Source organism: Uranotaenia lowii, chromosome 2, assembly GCF_029784155.1.
Source record: "Uranotaenia lowii strain MFRU-FL chromosome 2, ASM2978415v1, whole genome shotgun sequence".
In the NCBI taxonomy this organism is placed as follows: Eukaryota; Metazoa; Arthropoda; class Insecta; order Diptera; family Culicidae; genus Uranotaenia; species Uranotaenia lowii.
The window spans coordinates 371646095-371670205 of NC_073692.1; the positions used below are offsets into that span (position 1 = coordinate 371646095).

Below are 24111 nucleotides of genomic sequence, written 5' to 3' on the forward strand. Positions count from 1 at the left end.
CTAAAAAGTTTTATTTGCTGTATCAGATCATCCAAATTATGATTACATTGACTTGTCGCGGTGTGCATCATTGTACTAAACTTATTTTTAAAACTAACACTTGAAACGAATATTGAATCCAGATATTCGTTTTGGCATCTTGTGTTTGTTTTGATGATTAAGTTGTACTTTGTGTATCAGCCAATGCAAGATGTGTGTAGTCACCCAATGCTATGCTATATGTTTTTATACACTTTAACTCCTTCGGCTAATATCAATTCAAAGAGATTTTCAGATCTATGTTTGAATTTAGTTAGTGTAGGTTCAGATATATTTAGCCAAACTATATAAATAGATATGCAGCCCTAGAAAAACGTTCAATTCTTAGAACATGGTTTTTCCAAAAGAGCCTTCCGGGCCACAAAAAGATGGTCGAGGGCCACATGTGGCCCGCAGACCATGGTTTGACCACCCATGTTCTAATAGGAAGAATATCAAATGAAAGTAAAGAAAATTATAGACGGATAGATTAGATTACGTAGCATGAAAGGTGTTGAAAATGAGCCGCACAAGACCATTTTTTCTATTAGTTGATTACCCAGGTGGTAAATCCTTTTTACGGATTGCAATCCAAGGCAATTTCCTCTAACGACTCGAGATCTTGGCTCCGCTTGGTTTGTCTCGAGGCCCTCTCCTCTTTGCCCGTCCGTGTGCCGAATCGTAAACAGCTTATACTACACACGCGCCTGTCACAGCACACGCCCGGGGCTTTACGAAAACTACTCGGATGATTCCCGGCGAAGACGTCATCCTACACTGACTCAAGTGACTCATCCGTCGACGACGTGAAGTCACTCTACCCGAAAGCATTCCGTGACGTGAATACTCTTGTCCCTACGAGTTCGACTGCGGAGAAGGTCATGTCTTATCCTCGCAGCCTCCGTCGCAGAGAGCGCGTTCGACCCGAATACTCCGCGACGGTAACGGTGGAGATTTCCTACACACAGACGCGCGACATATCAGGCAGTTCGGCATACGCGCGACATATCGGCATTATCTTTGTATGCTTTACTGCCAGGTTCGGACGCACACTACACAGATGCTCGCCGACGAAGGAGTTACTCTACACCGATCGCGGACTGGTGTTGGTTACAACTCCACTGTAGGGCAGTCGTGATCCGGATGAACCCATCGCTGACCACGCACGAAGTATTGGCATCCTCACACATCTTCCGCGCGATGTTGTCGGCTGTCGTGTCTAGTCCGGAGGCGGCAAGCATGTTAGTGCGTACCCCTTGGAACCTCGGACAGTTGAACACTACGTGCTCTGGTGTCTCAACTGTGTCAGCGCAGGTTGGACAGTATGGCGAGGCCACGTGTCCAAACCGATGCATGGTGGTACTGCAAGAAGCATCTTGCAGTCAAGAGCTGTGTCATGCAGAAATCCACCTCTCCATGCCTCCGATGGGTCCACCGGCCGCGTTCCGAGCTTTCCCACTGGTGCTGCCAGCTGAACATCAAGGCCTCTCAGACATGTTTTCTCACATCTGGCATGTACCTGTGCTCGTAGCAGAAGATACCTTCCTCTAGCAAGACCGAGATGGGTATGATCGCCTTCACAACACCAGCAGCTACCGAGGACACCGTTCGGTATGCGCTGATAACTCTCAGGTTCATCAGCCGCTGTACGCTGCAGAGCTTGTGCAGACTACACTGCCTGCTCAAAGCTGCCTTCCAGGCCGCCGCTCCGTACCGCAAAATGGACGAGGTCACACTTGCCAGGACAATCCTCCTGATGCAGTGGATCGCCAAGTTTTTCGACATGGCCGTAGGCCGCAAGGCTCAGTGGGTCGTCGATCATCACCCCCAGGTACTTGATCGCACGCTTGGATTCGATTGCGCACGGTCCATCCGAAATCGTCCTTGATTGTGCTGAAATCAAGTTGGTGATTAGCACCATCTCGGTCTTGTTGTGAGCCAGACGCAAGCTCTTGGAGCGCATCCAACTTTCTACCTTCGTCGGCGAATCCCACAAGTCTCACTCCCGTGGGGAGACACAGTCTCAGCAGTTCGTCGATGTTCCACAATACCGGGACAAGTATCGATCCTTGTTGAACCCCTGCCGAGACACTCACTGTTTCCAGTCCCTCACTGGTCATATACCGTAGTTGGCGATTACGGAAGTAACACTCCACCATCCTACAGATATATGCCGGAATCCTCAAACGAATGAGTAACGATGCAATCGCTGTCCAACTGACGCTGTTGAAGGCATTATTCACGTCAAGGGTGTTCACTGCGCTAAACGGGTCTCTTCTCCTCTTCTTTAGCCTGGCTTCGTCTGCCCCTTCGATGACACGTTGAATGGCAACCACCGAACTGCGGCCTTTCCGAAAACCAAACTATTTATCGGATAGACCTTCGCACCTTCGGTGTAGAGCTGTATCCTGCTCTGGACCACCTTCTCTAGCACCTTTCCAGCAGTATCCAGTGGCTTACCCGGTTTTGACAGGAGCACCAATCACTGCCGCTTCCACACGTCTGGGAAGACCTTCTCGTCCAAGTATTGTTGCAGTGATGACCAGAACATTTCGGGATGTTCCATGAGCGCGGCCTTCACTGCAACGTAAGGGATGCCATCCGGACTCGGAGCTTTGTTCAGCTGGAGGGACTTGTCAATGCCCCGTAGTTCCTCCAGCGAAATCTGCTCCTCTTCACGCGTGTCTCAGTCATAAGGGACTCTGGCCTCGAGCTGTGGGAACAGCTCGTTGACGATTTCGCGCAGTTTGTTCGGACACGTTTCCTGTAGCACACCCTCGCTGGGCGTTTTGACCATGACAATCCTGTAAGCGTCGCCCCAGGGGTTGTCGTTGGCGTGCTCGCGGAGATGCCTGAAACGTGCCATTTTTCTCGCTTTGATTGCCCTGCAGAGGGCAGAAGTAGCATGTCTCATGTCCCATGTCTCGTCTCCCACACAGATAAAAAAATGTAACCTTACAATACAAGTGATTTTACATTTCTGCATCGTCGCTTGGCAATTTTCGAAAAAGATTATAGCAGCTCAACCATTTCTATGAAAATTACATGTCAAAGCACGCTTATTCCAGCACCGGTGTCAGTTTGTCAGTTTTGTTTTGTTTTCATTCCTGTTCGTTTCCCGTCCCGTGCTGCGTCGGCAAAAGATGTTAGTTTTTTTTTTCAATCAAACCGTGGTTGCTGATTAAAGGTAAATCAATTTAAAAAATAACTGTGATTGACTTGATAATTTCACACTAATTGCTGTTCTTTACAGGAAATATTGATGCTGAATCGACAAAACCCAAAGCCCCAACCGTGCGACAATTTTCTGCTGTTTTATCGAACCAGCCGTCGAGCCGCTGTCGTCGGCGGAATCGGCAACGAAGATCAGTGCAAGTGTTGTTAATCAATCAGCAAGTTTGATTTAAACGTGAAATAAATTTTTCCCTGCATAAAAACGGTGATTTTTTTGATTTTGCGAAACCACTCCCTATCCAATAAGATTCGTGAGATGTGCTAAATAATGTAAATGTACAGTAAACAACAGCATTGAATGCTATCGGGAATTTACATGAAACGTGCAGTATTATCACTTGCAAATAGCCGATTCCTTTCTACCCATGCAGTTGCATGTAAATCTACGTGGATTTTTCTAACTGTGCATGTCTCAAGTCTAGTGGCTCACCTTTCACAGCTCACAGCTAAATGAGATGATTTTTTTTTCAATAAAACTTTTTCGAAATATAATTTCTACTTTTTTTAACATTCAAAGCTTCTCCCTAATTCAAAAATTTCTAAGTGTTGTCCATTGAAAAAGTTCTTTGAAAAAATCTTAAGTTGTCCTTCATTTTTATCTTCTCATGATAAATCATTCTCTAGCTTGATTAAATTACCTTAATTTTAAAATCGAAAACTTGTTCTGAAATACATAAATTCTTATGTTTTTTCTTAGCTCATCTTTCGCTATCTTCGTTAAAAATTGGAATAAATAGAATAGAAATACATTACCTACTAACAGGAACGCTTTAATTAAGACAACCGCCTCAAACAAGCAATTAGTATTCATATCAAGCGCCGCGCCGTCTTCTGCTGCTGACGACTTCATTAGGATGGTATCTTGTTCTAGGCTTTGAATGTGACTAGTGTCGACTGTGTAAGGCTCGAACCACCCTAACGGCCACAGTCCTTCACATCGGTCACGATAACGCTTCTATCCTTCTAGGTAGGTACCTGTGTATAAGGTTTTTATTTCACGACGACGCACGACACGGCACGCTAGCCTCAACTCAACGTCGTCGTTGTCGTTTTGTAGAATAGAATGTGATGATATTGATGGCGATGCTTTTGCGAGGATGCTCGTTCAGTAACTTTATTGCACTGTGGCAATTACCCACAAAGCTGATGGCATTTGGTCAGTTTATTTAAACGATTCGTCGTGTGGCGGAAAGTTATTGGATTTCATTTTTTTATTTGTTTCTCCCTCTAGTTCAATTGACTGTGGCCAGTTCCCATCCGAGCGTCGGACGTCGTCGATGGTTGTTGTTTTTTTTTTCGATTGTAACAGCACGTGACCTTCCCGCGAAAACTAAGTCAAACAATTCGCTTCCTTGGGATCCGTCGTTTGTTGGCGTGGCTCGGATACGATGTCTTCAGTGAGGTTAACCAGCGCCTGGGAGGACAACAAATCGCGATCGGAAACCCTTCTGTACCCTCCACCAGCTGCCGCCAGCAAGCTACCGAATGGCCGTTCCCCATACGCACCTCGGCGCGTCGTGGTGTCCCGCAATGGAAGTCGCGATGAGGCCAAACTTCACAAAAGCTTGGAGGAAATTTCCAAGGACATCAAGGAGCTGGAAGATTTCATAACCGTCACCGAGGAAATTATGAAACGGGAACGGGAACTGGACGAGCAACTCTACCAGAGAGAACGGCAGCGAAGGATTTTTGAAAAACGGATGCAGCAGATCAAAAACATGTGCAGTCCAACGAAAAAATGTTTCAGCCGGGCAGACCCAAAGGTCAAGTCACCGACCTTCCGGGTGAACATAACCCAAAAGCGACGCATCAAGACCTTCAGCCCGAAAGGATACAAGTCGAAGTTGTACTTCCGCAACGGAAAAATAGGCTGTCTCGAAGCCGAGGAAGCCGTTTCCAATCTAAGAAGCACCCACGAAATCGTCAAGCGGATTATTAACGACGAAAACAATGTGCTTGTGCAACCGGAATTCCAACATTACAGCACCGGGGAAGCGAGAGTTGAAACTCCGCCATCAGTCGGCACCCCACTCGAGAGTTTGCAGATGTGTGTCACGGAGTCGGCGTCTTCGTTGTGTGATGAGCCGTGCCAGGTTGTTGATGTTCCGGAACCGGAAGAGAATGTCCTGCAAACCGGAGGGGATAACAATTCGAGCACCGAAAGGATCATCGAGGATCGGGATAGCACGTAAGTTGATATGACTGAAGCAAAGAACTAAATTTGGGTAGCGGTATACATTCAGGCGTTTTATTATAGCAACCATTAACAGAATTCGTGCATTTCAAGCAATAAAAAGCAAAAATGACTGCACGTCTGATTTTATAAGTCTAAAATTACTTTCTTATCGAGAAGATGAATCGATCTACTGGATGTTCAATGAACCTTTAATGTTTTTTTTTACTTCAAAAACAGTAGCCTCAATCCTCTGATGCTATCAGAAGTCTCAATCATGCGTTTTTTTTAATAAAACATGCCGCTTCAAATTAGTTTTCATGTGCCTGGAAACTGACAATCTTCAACGAGTAACGAAGGGAAATTTTTATCTTGTTTGATGGCGAATATTTTCAGGAGTCCGCAACCGGATGCAAATGATTTCGTCACGGGAAGATTGCGCCATTTGGCCAATCGCTTTTCCGAAAGGACCAAGCGCATGCGCAGCAAGCTGGAAATTCCCCCGACGCCGTCGAGCAGTGCCCCATCTACGGCACCCTCTACTCAGAAGCACAACGTGGAATGTGAGTTTCAACATTTGAAGGAAATCCTTCCTGCTTCTTTATTCTAAAACCTGATTTTTTTCCAGTACGTGCCATCCAGAACTCAGCCCTCACCCTCCAGTCGGGAACGGGGACGCGCACCTGCAACCATCACTATTTCTGTCCGATTTTCTGTACCGGAGTCAAAACGAACACCGTCCTAGATCCGCAGGGTAAATTCTACATTTCCTGGCTGTTTATCGTGTCCCTGTCGTTTCTGTACAATGCCTGGGTCATCCCGTTGAGATCTTCGTTTCCCTATCAAACACCGGAAAACACCAAATACTGGATCGCTGTTGACATTTGTGCCGATGTGATCTATCTGATCGATATTTTGTTCGTCAAACATCGGGTGATGTACTTGTTTGAAGGGTTCTGGGTTAAAGATACGAATCTCACCCGGAAGAACTACATTCGGAAGTTGCAATTCAAGGTTCGTTTCTGTCTGAATATTAGCAAGCATTGAAGTCTTCCACTATTTTTTTTATTTTCAAACTTTAAGATGGATCTCCTGGCACTGATGCCGTTGGATTTGCTCTATCTACAATTCGGAACGGAGCATGTGGTATTCCGCGCTCCCCGGCTGTTGAAAATTCAAAGCTTTTGGGAATTTTTCAAGCTGATGGATCGCGTTATTTCGTCGCCTCATATGGTGAGTGTTTTTTTTTTTTCAAGTGTCGTTTCAATATTGGCGATCATACTTTACTCATTAGTATTCTGGTTTCGTCGCAGATTCGTGTCGTCAAGACGCTCACCTATATGCTGTACATGATTCACTTGACGGCGTGTTCCTACTATGCATACAGCGCCTATCAAGGTAAGTGAGGTTTGGTTTAAGATTTCTATGTTTTGAGTTTCAAGTCAAGAGGCATTGAATGTGAAAATGATGAAGAATTTTTAATTAAGCTTTATTTCAATCTTAAAGACACCTTTAGGAGTTAGAAATCGAAAACTCGATTTTCATTTAAAATTTATAATTCTGTATGTTGCATTCTGATCTACTGATTTTAAATTTTCGAGCAAAATCATCGTTGTTTATAAAAAAAATCTGACGGAAGTATCGTAATGGATTACTTCAATCTAGGTCTATCTAAACGTACAATCAGAGTTTTCTAATTAGTATGTCTTAATTGATCATTTATGTTAGATTCGATCAACCGTTTAAAGTCAAAGAGAGCTTATTGGCGTAAGAAGCATATTTTTGGGATTTTTTTGCAATACCGCAAAATACCCTTCAGAATCATGTTCTTTTCAACCTGAAGAATAAATTGTAGTGTTTTCTCCCAAATCAAACAGTGTCGAAATGCCTTGTTTGGAAAATTTTATCAAAAAGTAGTACTTTTCGACATTGTTTTTTTTTCGGTAGGAAAGGCAGGCCTTTTTAAAACCAAACCACGAGAAGAAAAACAAACCTTTTATTTTTGAATTTTAAATTTTTGAATTTTAAATTTACCTAATGTTTAAAAAAATCAAAGACCCTATCTAGAACTAAAATATTTCGACTGCGATTATTTCTCAAGGTTAAAATTTTGATTATCAATAGACTCTCTCTATCCATGGCTTCTAAAGTTGTTATGATTATCAAGATTATTAAGATCATAAAGATAACCCTTATCTATTTTCTCCTATTATAATTCAGATGAGATTCAGCTGAGATTGGAATATTTTGATGTTTAGGGGAGATAAGGGCATAACGAGCACTCGGGGCATAATAAGCACTCCTCTTTTCTACAAAAGTACGTATTTTCTTAAATAAATTTCCATGAGGATTTGTTTCGTTCTTCCGTTTCGTTATTTTTCACCAAAAAAAGAAATCTTCTTATCATCTTTACAGAAATATTTAGAAAAAACCAGCTAGGCTCTCAAGTGTCGAAAATATTATATTTATTGAGCACCACAAAATAAGCTTTTATGACATTAAAATCATCTATAATGTACTCACTGCAACATTATGTACACATTGTTTCTCTATTTTCATCATCATTGAATTCAATCGGGGTGAACAGAGCACTATCAATCGGGGCATGATGAGCGTTTTCTGCCGTATAATCTAGCAACGAATTCAACTCGATGTAGTCAACTGAATTATAGAGCTACAGCTTGACTAGTCTAGATCTGACGATTGGTCCTCTGATTATCTCTCCGACACCTTACCAATTGGGCTTGGGCCTGCTAAAAAGAATAAAGCTTGCTCTTTACTCTTACACAGATTTCCATAAGAATGACAGCAAATTGGAGTGAAGGCTATTGCTTTCTCTGTTTAAAACGCTCATCGTGCCCCAATTAATGGTGCATATTCTGCCCCTGCAGTGACTGGTTTGCAGCTTTCGGCAAAAAATTTTAAAATGCATTTTTAAACGTTTTTAAAGGTTTTTTCAGATTTAAAACCAAAACGATATATCTTTAATGTGGCTCTTACAAACTCTGAAGTTTTGAAATTTATCTTTTTATCTCGGTAAATTTTACCTTTTTATTATTTTCCGTGTGGAATATAGTTTTCTGAAGTTATGCGAGATGAATAAGAAAGGAGACATGAGAATGTGAGACGTGCCAAGGTGACACATGGGAGGTGGGAAGATGAGACGAGAGATGTGAGACGTGAAATGTGAGACGTGAAATGTGAGACATGAGACGTTGTTCTACGTTATATAGAGTTGAGGCGAAAGACTTAAAAAGAGTGAGAAGTGGGACGTAGGTCGCGAGACGATGAACGGGATTTTTCCCATACAAACCTACAGTACCGTTCATAATTGTATAGAAATTTGAAGCAAGCGCACTGTCACTTCGATTTTGAACTTCCATAACATTTTACTCTGATGATATTTTGAGATCAAATTTTTTGCGTTAGATAGATCAACTATCACACTATTTTATCACAAAACTTGAGCTTTCTGGAGTTTGTGTGGCCTGAGAACAGTAATTCTACGAAAATCGGACTTTTTGGACTTTTCTCATTCAAACTGCAATATCTCTGAAACTACGCTACACTTTTTATTGAAAATTTGCAGAGTGCATTTTTTATTGAAATATTGCAGAGCGATTGTTGAAATATAAAGCTAGCATGTCTGAAGTTTTCGAAAAGTTCTATCGATGAGATTAAAAGTTACACGAGGTGCAATATTTCATGCATGAACCTTGAAATGCGATTTCTATAGAATTTTGGACGATGGAGAACAATATCGTTTCCTCCACCAATCAGACAAAAAATGTCTGGCAAAAGCAATGAAGAAAAGAAAAAATGGAATAAATGATCCATTTGTGTTTTGAAATCAGAATCTTGCAATATTTTTGTGATTTTTCGGTTGAAATAGATTTGCTGGTTGTTAAACAGAGAATTTGATTTTCCTATGGAAACATTCGTCCAAAATTCTATAGAAATCGCATTTCAAGGTTCATGCCTGAAATATTGCACCTAGCGTAACTTTTGATCTCATCGATAGAACTTTTCGAAAACTTCAGACATGCTAGCTTTATATTTCAACAATCACTCTGCAATATTTCAATAAAAAATGTAACGTAGTTTCAGAGATATCGCAGTTTGAATGAGAAAAGTCCAAAAAGTCCGATTTTCGTAGAATTACTGTTTCTAAGGCCACACAAACTCCAGAAAGCTCAAATTTTGTGTTATAATAGTGTGATAGTTGATCTATCTAACGCAAAAAAATGATCAAAAAATATCATCAGCATAAAAAGTTATGGAAGTTCAAAGTCGAAATGACAGTGTGCTTGCTTCCAATTTCTATACAATTATGAACGGTACTGTATAAGTTTAAATCTGCTTTAAAGGCTACTTAAAAATTCTGCAGAAAAACTTTGGATAAGTTTTGAACAAAAACCAAATTTTAAAAACCCCAGGGTTTGTGAAATTAAAAAAAAATAGACTCAGATTAAGCTTGCAAATCATCCTACCCATTATTAGTTAAATTAGTATAATTAGGTAATTGAAATTAATTTTACGTAGAGTGTCCTAACCGGGAATTCCCGAATCCCTGGAATTCCCGAAGCCAATAAAAAGTGCTAAATAACTATAAATTTTCACGATCTAAATTGGAAAAATGAATTAGATTGAGCAAGTAAAATGATAGTTCTACCTTGATAACTTAGTCTTAAATATTATTTTTCCTTAAATCTGGTTAATACATTGAATTTAAAGAAATGTTTTTTTTCCGATCGAAAACTTAAAAGTGAAAGACGACAATGAATCTATAACCAAACAATTCCAATAATGAAACGCTACGGAAAGAATCTGAATATTCTGTTTTGCAACACTCATCATTTAGAACTTCCGTTTCGGATACTGTTGATAGTAGCAAAATCATCAACAAAGAAATGACATATTGTGAAACAAATGAATAGTTTATTTGAAAAATTACTATACAAAACTACTACCCTAAAATTGATTAATACCATATCGATAAGAGCAAGTTCACTGGTGTTGAGAAAAAGTGGTAGAAATTTTGTCACTTTTTGCACATTTTGAAAATTTTGCCATGCAAAAACATTTTCAAGATCTGTCGCCTTCAAGTTTTTTTTTACAATACGTGTTGTATTTCCGCATACTGTGATGCAAAAACAGCAATATTTATATCACATACGGCTGAAATAGAAACAGTGCTGTAAAAAAATACAACACCCAGAGATCTTGAAAACATTTTTGCATGGTAAAATTTTCAAAATGTCAAAATTTCTACCACTTTTTCCCAACACCAGTGAACTTGCTCTAAGGATAACCTGTATACACCTCTCAGGTGGCGATGGAAATCCCGTGCTAAGTGTTAGTAAAAGTTTTTTTTTTGTAAACATTGAAACCATGACAATTCGTGACGTCAGTTGTCTTTCCAAATAAACAACCAACAGCGAAAACTATTAGGATATATTGACAGTTCTACACGAACACCACCTTGGCAGGAGGCCTCAGCAGCCTTGCCAGATCTACGGATTTCTCCGTAGTTCTACGGATTTTCAGCATCTCTACGGATCTACGGATCGATGCTCGGAATCTACGGATTTTTAGCATTTCCTACGGATTTTCTACGGACTATCGAAAAAATTCAAGGGATTCTGCGGATAAATGAAAATTGTACCTGACGACCAAAAAAAAAAAAAAAAGGTCATCAAGTTTCATTTTGCCGAAATCAGTACATTTTTCGATTTTCTTAAAATCTACGGACTTGAGCGGTTTTCAATCTGGCAACGCTGGGCCTCAGCCCTAACCTCAAACCATGGGAGAAAAGAATCGATTTTTGAGAAGGGCGCACGATAAACGCGATTTTCCGGTACTAATATCGACAAATGCGTCCTGTCGAAAAGTAATACACAGATGTTCGTGTTTTGGGTGTTCAGGGCTGCCAAGTGCATTGATATTTGGAAAAAGATAACATTTTTTTAATTGCATTGTTATTGAAAAACATTTTCATCAGTACTGAGAATTTGCAACTTTCCCGTCGATTTCTATAATTAAACGCATCATTTACCTACATGAAATAACAACTTACTGTATCGCTCACTTAAACGATGTAGCGAATTATGTTGATATGTTTAAAATAATCAGAGCATGTAGGCGATTATTTTCAAAGTCAACATACACGGGGCTTTCATTAATTTACTTGTTGGTAACAGTGAATGACTTTGTTTTCGTTTAGAAGTTAGAAACAACTCTTTTTAACCTACCAAGCAGTACATAAAAATATACTTCAGATGTTTTGAATTCACCTTGAAAAGCAAAAGATGGCTTATCTTCATCCATTCAGGACCGCCCCGTAATTAATTCAAATGTTAAGCTGTTGATAGTTATAAATTTAATCAATTCAGAAATCTTATAATCAGTTTAAAACAAGCAAATACCAATTTTAGTAACGAACCTAGCATCACTGGTGAGGCCGCCAGCAAATCAAAATTTGAGGTTATGGCTGAGGCCAATTTTTTGCCAATACTATCGTCCGTATATACCCTTGTAGAGAAAAAAATCATTGCCAACTGCTGTTTACGATTCTCGCCTAGGGTACATAAACATTAGGGTGGCCCAAAATTGTACTATGTCTGGGATTTTGGGGGCTCAAGCTTCAAATGATAGCTTAGGGTGTAAGAAACAATATTTTATATGGCGGCGACTCAGAAAAATGATGTTTAGAGGTCGCACTAGTTCGATTTTTGGAAAAAGGCCATTTTTTCAACATATTGTCTTAATAACATTTTCAGATCTTGAAAAAGTATCAAACATGTGTCTCTAATATTTTTCAAATTTTCTTTATAATGTAAGTTTTAAACTAAAAATTTATTTGGACTGTCTAATCTAAGAACCAAATAAACTTCTGATATCAAAAATATCTGATATTAAAAAAACACCCGCAAATTTACCTAAAGTGCATAACAAAAATATGCTCATACGCTTATGATCTTAGTTTTGTCATGATCTTTCACATGGAAAAGGAATTTTTGATGAAATATCAATAATTCACACAAACGCAACCAATTTGCAAATCATAGCTTGTAGGGAATCGTGGGCTACACATCTTGAATCACCTATATTTTTATGTTTTTATTCAGAGATGTACCGAATAGTGGTATTCGGCAAACGGCCGAATACCGAATATTGACCTTTTGAACTATTCGGCCAAACGAATATTCGGCCGAATATTCGGTCGTATATTCTATTGAGTTTTTAATGAAAAAACAAAAGCTATTATTTCATTTTCCTTCTATTTCTTCCATATAAATGCACCTCATGATTTTTAGTCGATTATTTTCAACCATATCATATTATTGGGCTTGTGATATAGCTCAGTTGGCAAGTCTGTTGTCTTCTGAGCCGATGTCCGCGAGTTCGAGCCCAAGAGTAAACATCGAACGCAGTTGTACCGGATAGTTTTTCAATAACGATCCGCCAACTGCAACGTTGATAAAGTCGCGAATGCCATAAAGATGGTAAAACGACTATAATCGAAACAAAAAAAAAAAATATCATATTATCGGATGATGTATTACAAAATATTTTTAAGTAGAGGCCTTTCTGATTTTTTTTATTTTATTTTTTTTGCAATGATTTTCATCCGTATGGATGATTCATCCCGATTGCCGGGATTCTCATCTTTAGGGATGATTTATCCCAACTGATTTTTAAAATGTCACAAATAACTGAAAAGCATCAGATGACTAGTCGCTTCTAGGGCGTTTGTCACCAAAGAGATTGCGTTCCTGTGAAATGTGGGATAAAACAAATCGAAAAATCGTTATTTAACACAAAATCTAAAAATATTTTAAAGCGGAATTTGAGTTTTTTATTTAAGTTCGCAAATAATCTGAATAAACCTGAGCGAAACTCGGGAAGTTTTAAACAACATTTAATTGGACATCCCGGCCAGATTTGACTTATCTGGATTCTTGACTGGATTTGTGGTCTGAATATATCAAGAAAACCATGAATAAACTATAATCAAAGAATAAAGCGATACCTTTCAGCATTCTCCTGTACGATCTAAGTGAAAGATACGCGGATACACCTTAGATATTTTGCTGAAACCATAAGTTTTTAATGATTGTGTAGCTTTTACAACAAAACTTTGGATATTTTATAAATTATCCTAAATTATTTGAAAAAATTACAAGTCTGTAGTAGATATTCGGCCTATTCGGCCTATTCGGCTTAACGGTTTTTCGGCGGTATTCGGCGCCGAATATTCGGCCGACCGAATATTCGGCCGACCGAATATTCGGTACATCTCTATTTTTATTCACATTCAGAACTTAATATACGTTTTACCTATCTGTAAAGTTTTCTTATGCCAAATGAAGAGTTATGAAAAATATTTTGTCCATCCTATATAAGAAATTTTGCCAAAAGGTTCGCGAACCAGGTTTTGGAATCTATGCGATCATACACGGTTTTTTTATTTCATCATCTGAAATTGCTTTAAAATAACGAAATGAATTAGTAAATCACAGTTTTGGGTCAACTCATAAACTTTGCATGTTATTTGGTCAATTTGGATTTGGTGGCCCACGATTCCCCACCATTTTTCAAAATCCAAAAAATATTGCTTTTTTTCAAACAGTCAGAATTTGGGGAAAATAACTTACTAAAATTTAAAAAAAAAAAACCTTATGATACCTTGAAAATATTCATTTTATCTATTATAATAAAGAAGTTATGGAACAACGAAAAAAAGTGGCCCATGATTCCCCACTCTCCCATATATTTAAGCAACCTATATTTAAACAACGTTAAGAAATTGTTAACTAAAATGCTAATTCGTGTCAAATTCGGGAAAAGTTTCATCCTCCTCTCTTTTTCAAATTTTTTTAAAAACAACTCGTATAAAAATCGTGATAATTTAAATTTATAAAAGAAAAAATATTACAATATTTCTTTAAAGAGCAAATTGATTTTATTTATTATTCTAGCTCGATTTACCTTTTTTTAATTTTTTTTTTACTGTATTGTGATGATTTAAAGTATTTTTTTTTCTTATTACTTTGAAAAGAAAAACACGCTTTTCTAGAATTTAAGAAACGAGCGACAGCTTCCTCGTTATTCCGGTTACCTGGTCCCTTTTTCCATTAATAAATTTTGTAAACCACATCGTCAAGTCCTTTCATTATAAATATCGCATTTGAGGGTTCCATAATTTTTCAATTTTTCCCCCCTTTTCCGGTAGGTCTCGGTTCCAATCGGTGGGTGTTCAGCAACAAGGGCCACGCGTATGTGCGGTGCTTCGCCTTTGCGACGAAGACGGCAACATCGATCGGAAAAAATCCGAAACCGGAAAAGGAAGGGGAGTTGCTGTTCATGACGGCGGCCTGGCTGATGGGCGTGTTTGTGTTCGCCCTGCTGATCGGCCAAATCCGCGACATCATCGCAACGGCTACGCGATCAAAGTCGGAGTATAAGCAACTGGTGGATGAGACGCTGGAATATATGAGGCAGCTGAACTTGCCCACGGATTTGCAACGCAGGGTTAAGATGTGGTTCACGTTTACCTGGGAGCAGCAGAGGAGTTTGGACGAGACCCACATTATGGATGCTTTACCAGCGAATTTGAAGACGGATATTGCCATTTCGGTTCATATTCAGACCCTGAGTAAGGTTCAGTTGTTTGCTGACTGTGAAGAAGCTCTGTTGAGGGAGCTGGTCTTGAAGCTACGATCGGTGACCTTTCTTCCGGGGGATTATGTTTGTCGGAAGGGTGAAGTGGGCAAGGAGATGTACATTGTGAAAACGGGGCAAGTTCTGGTTATGGGAGGTCCTAAAAGTGACGTTGTTTTGGCTACTTTATATGAAGGATCGGTTTTCGGAGAGATCAGTTTGTTGGCGATCAATGGAGCTGAAGGAAATCGCAGGACAGCAGATGTCCGCTCCAAGGGTTTCTCAAATCTTTTTGTCCTATCGAAGTCGGATTTGAACGAGGCTATTGTTTACTATCCAAACGCCCAGGCCATTCTGAAGAAACGTGCCAAGAGTTTGATGCGCAAAAATGCTGCTCGTGAGAAAGCCGAGTCACAACAGAGCATCGATACAAATGACGGCGATACGGATGTTGTCATAAACAATCCTAGTCTCGAGGCATCTCCCAAATTGTTGAAAACCGTTATTCAAGCCATGCCAAAGGAATCGGCAGCCGTTCAGCTTCTGACACAGGGATTTAAATCGGAACTTAACAAAACTGATTCATTCGAGCAAAATCCAGATAACGAGAATTCGGTTAATATTTTGGAAGTTCACACCACACAGGTACAGATCGAAAACGAGAAGAATGTCGAGCTGCCCTATGATCTGGTCCACAGCATCAAGAAAGAACTGATGGACAACAACAGCTACATAAATCTGACCGATACGGAAAAATACAAACTTCTCAAAGAACTTTCCAAAGAGGAAATCGAAGCACAAAAATCGCCAGTTTAAACTTTCTCGTTGATTATAACTTATAACAGTATTCTCCAACTATAAAATTTGTTGTTTAAAATCAAAAACCAACCTGAAGTTTTAGCACAAAAACTAAACCAAACCAAACTATATTCTATGTTATAAATCTCAACAAAACCAACAAACAGCATCAATGTTCCTCACAATACTATAGATTAGTTCTCTCCTACTCAGATCCGTAGAGCAGCAAAAAAAAACTATTTACTGAATGTTACGCCGGTGTTGTTAATTTATCTGTGGCCAAGGCTGAAATATGCATAGAGGGTAGTGTATCGCTCAGCTTTTGTTTGTGGTTAACGAATAAATCTGTCACGAAATGACTGCCGGTATGAATGACTGAACATAAATATCTTTGAACTTGTACGAGCGACATTGTCAGTTTTGAAGAATCCATTTCCTGGACTGAAAAAGAAACAGATGAAATACTTTGTAAATCCCGAACATCAATGTTTTTAATTGTTGAAAAGCTTTTCTTCAGCTTTATTAGGGGGCAAATGAAATATGATGATAAAATGTATGACTTTAGATTCATTATCTCTAACTAAGAATCATAAACTTTCTAACGTACTATCGATAACACTTCACTGATAACGAGTACAGACTCCAACTTGCTTCTAAAGATAGTAAGCTAAATTTTCTCTCCGATGTCTTGCTGCTAAAAATAGAAACGGTAGTAATACCTAATGACAACAACATCCTATTAATGGGCGCTCGGTAATTAAAATTTCTTTATGGGTAGCACAATTGAGGGTAGTTACGATAGCGGTGATCGCTGATGGTCAAGAACTATAAACAGCAAGCTCTTCAAGCTTGATCTGCCTTGGTATAAGAAACATATAAATCCATACGCAAATACATAGGCCCTTATTCTGCGCCGCGCATGACGTGACGATAGTCGAGTCACCCAAGTCACTCTATTCCAGTAGTCGGTTTAGGTGAGGAACGTCACTTCGGATGAACTTTGTGAGTTCTTTACCCTATTCTCGTAGTCACCGTGGGTGAGAATTGTCGCATTCGGGTGACGAATTTAGGTGAGAATTGTCGGTACCTTTTCAGGTGGCGACGAGATAGAAATTTAAGGGAAAAATAATGCAAAACTGAATAATTAGACTCTGCATGTTTAATCACGTTAAAGTATGACGATTTTAAAAACAATTTGATTAATTTATTCGCAGAAGAGGAGCATTGTCAGAGGAGGCAAATTTTTATACAAAAACGCATATATTTGCGTAGTTTGAATTTAAAAATATTTTTTTTCGTAGTTTTCCCCCCCATCTCTATAAGTAAATTAAATTCACAAATGCCCAGTAGGAAATGAGAAATCTTGTTTTATTTGTTTCCAAACTGTATTTGCAAACTGTGATTTGAAAATATGAAATTGGCCTAACAAAAAATAATCTAGGCTAATTAGCTAAATCATTTTTCAGCAATCAAATCAAGAAAAATTGTGCTCCAAAATAACATTACCTAGTAAAATTTCTACACTAATTAATCCAAATCTGCCAAGAAAATAAATTCGTTTGCGATGTTGCTGACCAACAAAAGATTCATTGGCTATTGGCGTTGCTGAAAGAGTCGGTAATATTATCACTAGGCGAAAAGCGCCGGTTGCCTTTTTGAATCATCATCTATTAATGTGGGCTTGTGATATAGCTCAGTTGGCAAGTCTGTTGCTTCCTGAGCCGATGTCCGTGAGTTCGAGCCCAAGAGTAAACATCGAACACAGTTGTACCGGATGAGTTTTTTCAATAACGATCCGCCAACTGCAACGTTGATAGAGTCGCGAATGCCATAAAGATGGTAAAACGACTATAATCGAAACAAAAAAAAAAAAAATCTATTAATGTATTCGGTCCATGCAAAACTCCTCCACCAGGTGCCTGTAGAGTTGATTGACTTACTGGTTCCTACCAGCATTTAATAGTTTTTTCCACATACTGCTGAAATGAAAACGAAAGACAATTCTACTTAAACTGTTTTACTAAACAGCAACTTATTTAACCAACCTGAAACAGCAGCTACGGTTTCGTATATATCCGGAAGTTTAACACTGGTCTTTTAAGGCAACAGCCATCCACTTCTGCGTTTATGTGGATTTTTTTCTCCATTTCGGTGCTGTTTCCGGGCCCACATTAAGCTTGTACAGAAATTATGAAAACTTCACTTTTTGCAGCAAAATTTGTCCCATTTTTCGTTCCAATCAGCTTGCTGAAACCGTACAATCCGATACTGGTCCCGGAAGAAGTGGAATTTTCACTCGTTATTTTAAAATTCTATTTCCAAAACTCGAAATGTAAACACCGGCACAAAAGATCAGCGCAAATTTCGCCATTTTGACACATGGGTTCATTCAGTCACTCACCTCTGTCACTTTACCCCCATCGACTCCGGGAATAAGGTGACAGAACTCACGGTGACTCCGAGGTGAGGTGACAATCCTCACGTCACGCGCGGCGCAGAATAAGGGCCATAGAATCTTGCGGTTAGTTTTGAGAACAAACGTGAACAGGTTTTTAAAAACAGACACTGCTCTTCCTTCCACGTAGTGTTTTGAAAAAAAGGGAAACCACGCCATAGATACAGTTATTTTTTACTGTCTCGATATTGTTTTGAAGCATGGGAGCACAAACTTCATCGTTTCTGTTGCATTCGGAAAAAATATGCCTTCAACGCAACTTCCCACATAATGACATTTTTTTTAAAGGTTTTTTTTTGTTTTTTAAGAATAGGATGGTTCGTCCAGCATTTCGAAGAGGATTTCGTGGTTATTCGTCTTTCACGATAAGTATTGCTTTTGCTTAGGTATAAGTTAATGGCCCTTATTCTGCGCCTCGAGTGACGTGACGATAGTAGAGTCACCCAAGTCACTCTATTCCAGCAGTCGGTTTAGGTGAGGAACGTCAATTCGGATGAACTTTGTGAGTTCTTACCCTATTCTCGTAGTCACCGTGGGTGAGAATCGTGGCATTCGGGTGACGATTTTAGGTGACAATTGTCGGTACCTTTTCAGGTCGCGACGAGATAGAAATTCAATAAAAAATTTATGAAACAGGGAATAAATTGGCTCTAAAAGTTCAAAAACATTAAAGTATGACCATTTTAAAAACAATTTTCACGAACAAATCTAGATTCGCTGAACTAATTCGGCAATCGATGAGGATTGTCGGTACCTTTTCAGGTGGTGACGAAAAAGAAATTTAACATAAAATTTATGTACACGGGAATGAAAGGCTCTAAATAGTTAATTAAATGATAAATAATTTTTATTTTATTTTATTTTTTTAAGTTTTATTGATAAAGAATGATAGTTTTGAATATGTACACAGCAAAAAAAGTATTGCTATATTACATCAAATACCTGCATATAACTTGAGTCGCAAATGGTACCTAATTTTACATTGTCGTGATGTACCCGGCTGTTTGGAGATAAATAATTTGTTTCGTACCGCTGATCCATATGGGCCAACTTTCCTAAAAAAGGAAAAATAATGAAATTTGTTTTGAAGCAGTGGGTTTGCTTATATTTTTAATTAATTTTGGTAGTCCTTACAAGCCAAACAAATACAGCTGAGGTCCATAATCCGTTTCTTTATTTTTGAAATGAAATCAAATTCCAACGTCAACAAAGGAAAACATTGACTACTTGATGCGATATCACAAAGAAGGTTTTGATATTACACTTCACGACGTATTCACGTTGTGTACATCATTAAGATGTATTATTGCAACAGAAATACGTAATCCTTAGAAATCACATCGTCCATCGTTACATTATTTTTTGCTGTGTATAATTTTTTTTTATTTATTGAAATTTTCTTGGGTTCTTGGGCGCAGCCTCGAAGATGGCGCAGTCATGTTGTAAGTTTTTGTCCAACTCTATGATTGCGACGACTTTTCCAAATCTAAAAAATAACAATGAATTCCATTAGTAAAGAATCAGTACGCCACAATCAACTAACGATAATTTCCCCGGCATGCCACGGTGGTAACCTTCGGTTGGGGAAAATATATAAACCGGCACCATTCGGAGCCGTCGGCATCTGATTTTGTTTTTTCGGCAATAATACCCAAATCCGAACCCAGCTTTGATGAGCGAAATTTCTACTTACGTCGCACAAATCGTCCGTTTATCATCTTCAAGCAGCTTGCTGTGACCGTACCATCCGATGATGGCCATTTTCGAATCGAAATTCTAAATCGTTACACAAAAAACTAATTCGGAAAATCCGAAGCGAAAGCAAAATCAAAACAGCACCAGCTAAATTCTACCATTTTGACAGATGTGTTCATTCGGCCACTCACCTAGAATGAACCTCTGTCACTTTACCCATATCGACTACGGGAATAAGGTGACAAATCTCACGGTGACTCCGAGGTGAGGTGACAATCATCACGTCACGCGCAGCGCAGAATAAGGGCCAATATCGCAAACAGATGTTACAGTGTTAAAAATTCCTTTCAGAATTTGATTTGTACAATAGACCATAGGGAATAAAAAAAAACGATACCGCTTTTGTTTGGATTTTTTTTTCGAAGATACAACAATTTGAAAAAATAAATTTAACATTCTTTTTCTGACAATCGGATACATAACTTAATAACTATTGCTAAAATCATAAAAGAAAAGTTTGTTTAGTTAAATTTTTGATTCTGAAAATTTTGATCTATTTCATACCTTTGTTGAAGGCTAAAAATCATTTTCATTTTTGCATTAAAAATATCAAAGATTGATTTCGGTTTAAAATGTTTTCGAAATTCCTGTATTTTACAAAACATGGCAACATAGTTACTTCTATCATTTTGTCGCCCACAAGTCACAAATTACTCACAGTCTTCAGGAAAATTGATCATTAAGTAAAACCCTTTTTTATAAATCTTTTTGATACACTAGTGCTAAAAAGTTCACAAATATTTTCAAAGAATTTTTACCTTGTATTTTCAAAAGTTATACGGGAAACGAGAGCTTATAGGAGAAAAAAAATACAAATTTGCATTCAGTGCCCCTAAATAAGTCAAAATCAGTTTTCAAATTCTTTGCACCCTGGAAAATGTGAATTTCGTTTCCTTGTGTTATAATTGTGAATGCAGATTTTGAGTTCTGGAGATGAATTTAAATCTCTATAGCGAAAAACCAATTCCTTCATATTGAAACAGCATTTATAAATACTTTTTATTCCTTTTTGGCTCTTAAAACTAGTATGAAATGGAAAAGTTACAAACACACTATCTCTTCTTTTGGTTTATTGTTGCTGGAATCATTGTGTTTAAACGCATTAACTTGAATTTAGAAATCTTGAAAAGGTTTTTAAAATTAAGCCTCTTTCTATTAAAATTTAAACTTTTAATATTTCACATTATATTCCTGTTTGGCAGTACTTGCAAATTTTTCACGGTCATTTAGAATATAAATAAATATTTGATGTGATAGATTTCAAACAGAATTAAATTAAATTGTTTCTTAAATTTAAATTTAAATTTAAATATACCTAAAGATTAATTTGATGCTTTATAATTCCTATTTGAATGATGGAAAGTTAAGAGACAGAGAATCTTTACCAGGGAAGCAACTGGTCTATCACTTGTGTAACACTTAACGATAAATATGAGTATGCGATGACTTCTCACCCTTTTCCAAAGCCGATCAAGATAACTCGTCCGAAATTATTTTCTCTCGGTCAGTTCTAGTTCTGGGAATATTTTCCGACAAAACTGGAAGCGATCGAAAGAACAAACGCGCAGAGAGTGCTTTTTCTGGCTATTTACGTTCATTCTGACTCTCCGCGCCCTTATAAACTCCAAAATAGTGAGAAATTTTCTCTCGTCCGTGAGCGAGAACTTATCCTTAACGTTACAAGAGACGATACATTTGAATCGGAATGCACAACTTATCGAGAGCAAAATTGAAGTTTAAAAGCGCTAGTAGGGGAGATGGGGGCATAATGGTCACCTTAAGGAAAACGCTTATTTAACCATAGAGAACAGCTGTAATATGTGAATAATATCATTGTTTCGTGTTCAGACACTCAAATAGTCCATTGCCTAATTGGATGAAACTTGAAAAAGTAGATAAAAACGTTTAAAAATGCATTTTAAAAAATTTTGCCGAAAGCTGAAAACCAGGCACTGTAGAGGCATAATGAGAAACCCCCCGAGGCAGTATGAGCAACATTAATGAAGGCATAATGAGCGTTTTCTGCCAGGGATTCTAGCAGCAAATTCGACTCAATGAAGTCAACTGAGTAATAGAGCTACAGCTTGACTTGTATCGTCTGACGATTTGGCCTATTGGTTAGATGTCTGAGAGGTAATCAGTAGACTCGAGTTCGATTCGTGGACGAGGTGATTTTTTTTTTCATTTATCATTCATGATCATGATTGCACTAAACGGTGAGGCGTAGATTCATCAAACAAAGCTATAACACAGTAATCTAGGTCTGTTTGTAGAATTCAAAGAATTAACACATGCTCATACATTATGTTTCTAGTGTTTTGTTTGACGGATGATGCTTTGATGCTATTAGCCGTATAATGTGACAATAAAAAAATCAATCATGAATGGTATTTGCAAAAAAAAAATCCCCTCGAACAGGAATCGAACTCGAGTCTACTGGTTATCTCTCCGACACCTTACCAATAGGCCAAATCGACAGACGAAACAAGCCAAGCTGTAGCTCTATTATTCAGTTGACTTCATCGAGTTGAATTCGCTGCTAGATTCCCCGGCAGAAAATGCTCATTATGCCTTTATTGAAAGTGCTCTGTTCGCCTCTAGTGAACAAATTTAAGTAAAAAAGCGTTTTAAAATTGATTAAAGTGAAAAATCAAAAATTTTATGATGTTGAAAATTGAGAAACAATGTGTAGATCATGTTGCAGTGCGTACATTTCAGATCAAGATGATTTAAAGGCCATAAAAGCTTATTTGGTGGTGCTCAAAAATTATAATATTTTCGTCACTTGAGAACCTAGCTGGTTATTATTTAATTTCTCTGTAAAGATGAGAAGGATATTTCTTTTTTGGTGAAAAATTAATACTATGGATAGTACGCAACAAACCCTTATGAAAATTTGTTTAAGAAATTACGTTCTTATGTAGAAAAAAGGAGTGCTCATTATGCCCTGGGTGCTCGTTATGCCCTCATCTCCCCTATAGTGTTCTTGCGGATGAAAATCTCTCTCACGGGTGTTTTGATCGACAAATTCTATCGGAGGATAACGATTTTTGGATTCTCTGATCTTTACAGTGATTCAGACACTCAATTCTTATTTTGCCATCTAATTATGATTTCCTTGTTAAGTTAAGTAAAAATAGTACTGCATTAGATTTTGGAATGAGTTTAGCTATAGACATCTGATACGACATTGCTAAGTTAAAAAATTCTCAATAAACCAACAATAAACAAAAGAGAGAGAAGTAGGCTGCTTCTGTGAATAACGGTTGTGATTGTTTTTTGCTGCTAATTTTAACTCCTGGAAAAAAATATTTCTAAATTGTTTTTTTTTTGTGTGTTGAAGAAATTGTTCAGAAGTTTGATGCTTTGAATTTGCATCCTATTGATTTCTTGTTTGGTTGATGTTTTGAGGTGTACAAGCCTAATTTATTGCCAAAATTGGTGGATAATGTCTAGTGGTCTTTTCTTTGATCTTGGAAACGACTCCAACAGTATTTCCAACCATAGCTTTCACATCGTCCGTACATACATCAATACAATTATCCCATGGAATATTGTTGTTCGCAACATAATCATCAATTGGCTTGAAAGTTTCAGCCCTCGTTGTGAAAGTTGGCAACGGTTTGCAAAGGAAAAAATCTTCTTCGAAACATTCATAACCTAGATAGCGGACAAATATCATTAGAATTGCTAGTCCTGCCACATCTGTGTATTCGTCAAACTGCATGGCGAATTTTGAAGTTCTCAATCGAGAAATTAAAATGATTTCAACATCATTTCACAAATTTGCCGAGAAACCATATTGTCAGACATAGGAATCGCGTTTACCAATTCCACTGTTTTATCATCAATGACACGGACGATTTCTTGAATACAAGGTTTGATTAAGTTTTCAGCAATAGTATACGCTTCTCCAGCTTTAGAAACTCGGTAACTCACTAAGTACGACGCAAGAACATCCTTTTCATACAGTGTTTTGCAGCGATTATTATTTTCTTGCCGTTGGATACATCTT

At 38.2% G+C, this 24111-nt stretch overlaps 2 protein-coding genes across 6 annotated transcripts in view; one reads left to right on the top strand and one right to left on the bottom strand.

Annotated features, from left to right (window-relative positions):
* The window catches only part of LOC129749990 (cyclic nucleotide-gated cation channel beta-3), a 28565-nt gene extending 12304 nt beyond the window's left edge, over positions 1–16261 (top strand). Inside the window, exons 1-7 of one of the 2 annotated variants that reach the window (XM_055745172.1) lie at positions 4124–4219; positions 4484–5440; positions 5822–5988; positions 6054–6439; positions 6509–6658; positions 6739–6823; positions 14661–16261. In XM_055745172.1, the coding sequence (XP_055601147.1) occupies positions 4641–5440; positions 5822–5988; positions 6054–6439; positions 6509–6658; positions 6739–6823; positions 14661–15904 (2832 nt within the window). In that variant the 5' untranslated portion in view covers positions 4124–4219; positions 4484–4640 and the 3' untranslated portion in view covers positions 15905–16261. Of the gene's footprint in view, positions 1–4123; positions 4220–4483; positions 5441–5821; positions 5989–6053; positions 6440–6508; positions 6659–6738; positions 6824–14660 lie in introns of those variants that run through there. The other variant, XM_055745171.1, reaches the window with a different exon arrangement.
* Positions 1–24111, bottom strand: part of LOC129750000 (uncharacterized) — a 64068-nt gene that overhangs the window by 10107 nt on the left and 29850 nt on the right. Inside the window, exon 1 of one of the 4 annotated variants that reach the window (XR_008738247.1) lies at positions 4006–4390. The exons of the other annotated variants lie outside the window; for them this stretch is intronic. The gene's annotated coding sequence lies outside the window, so the exon portion shown is untranslated. Of the gene's footprint in view, positions 1–4005; positions 4391–24111 lie in introns of those variants that run through there. 4 annotated transcript variants of the gene reach the window in all.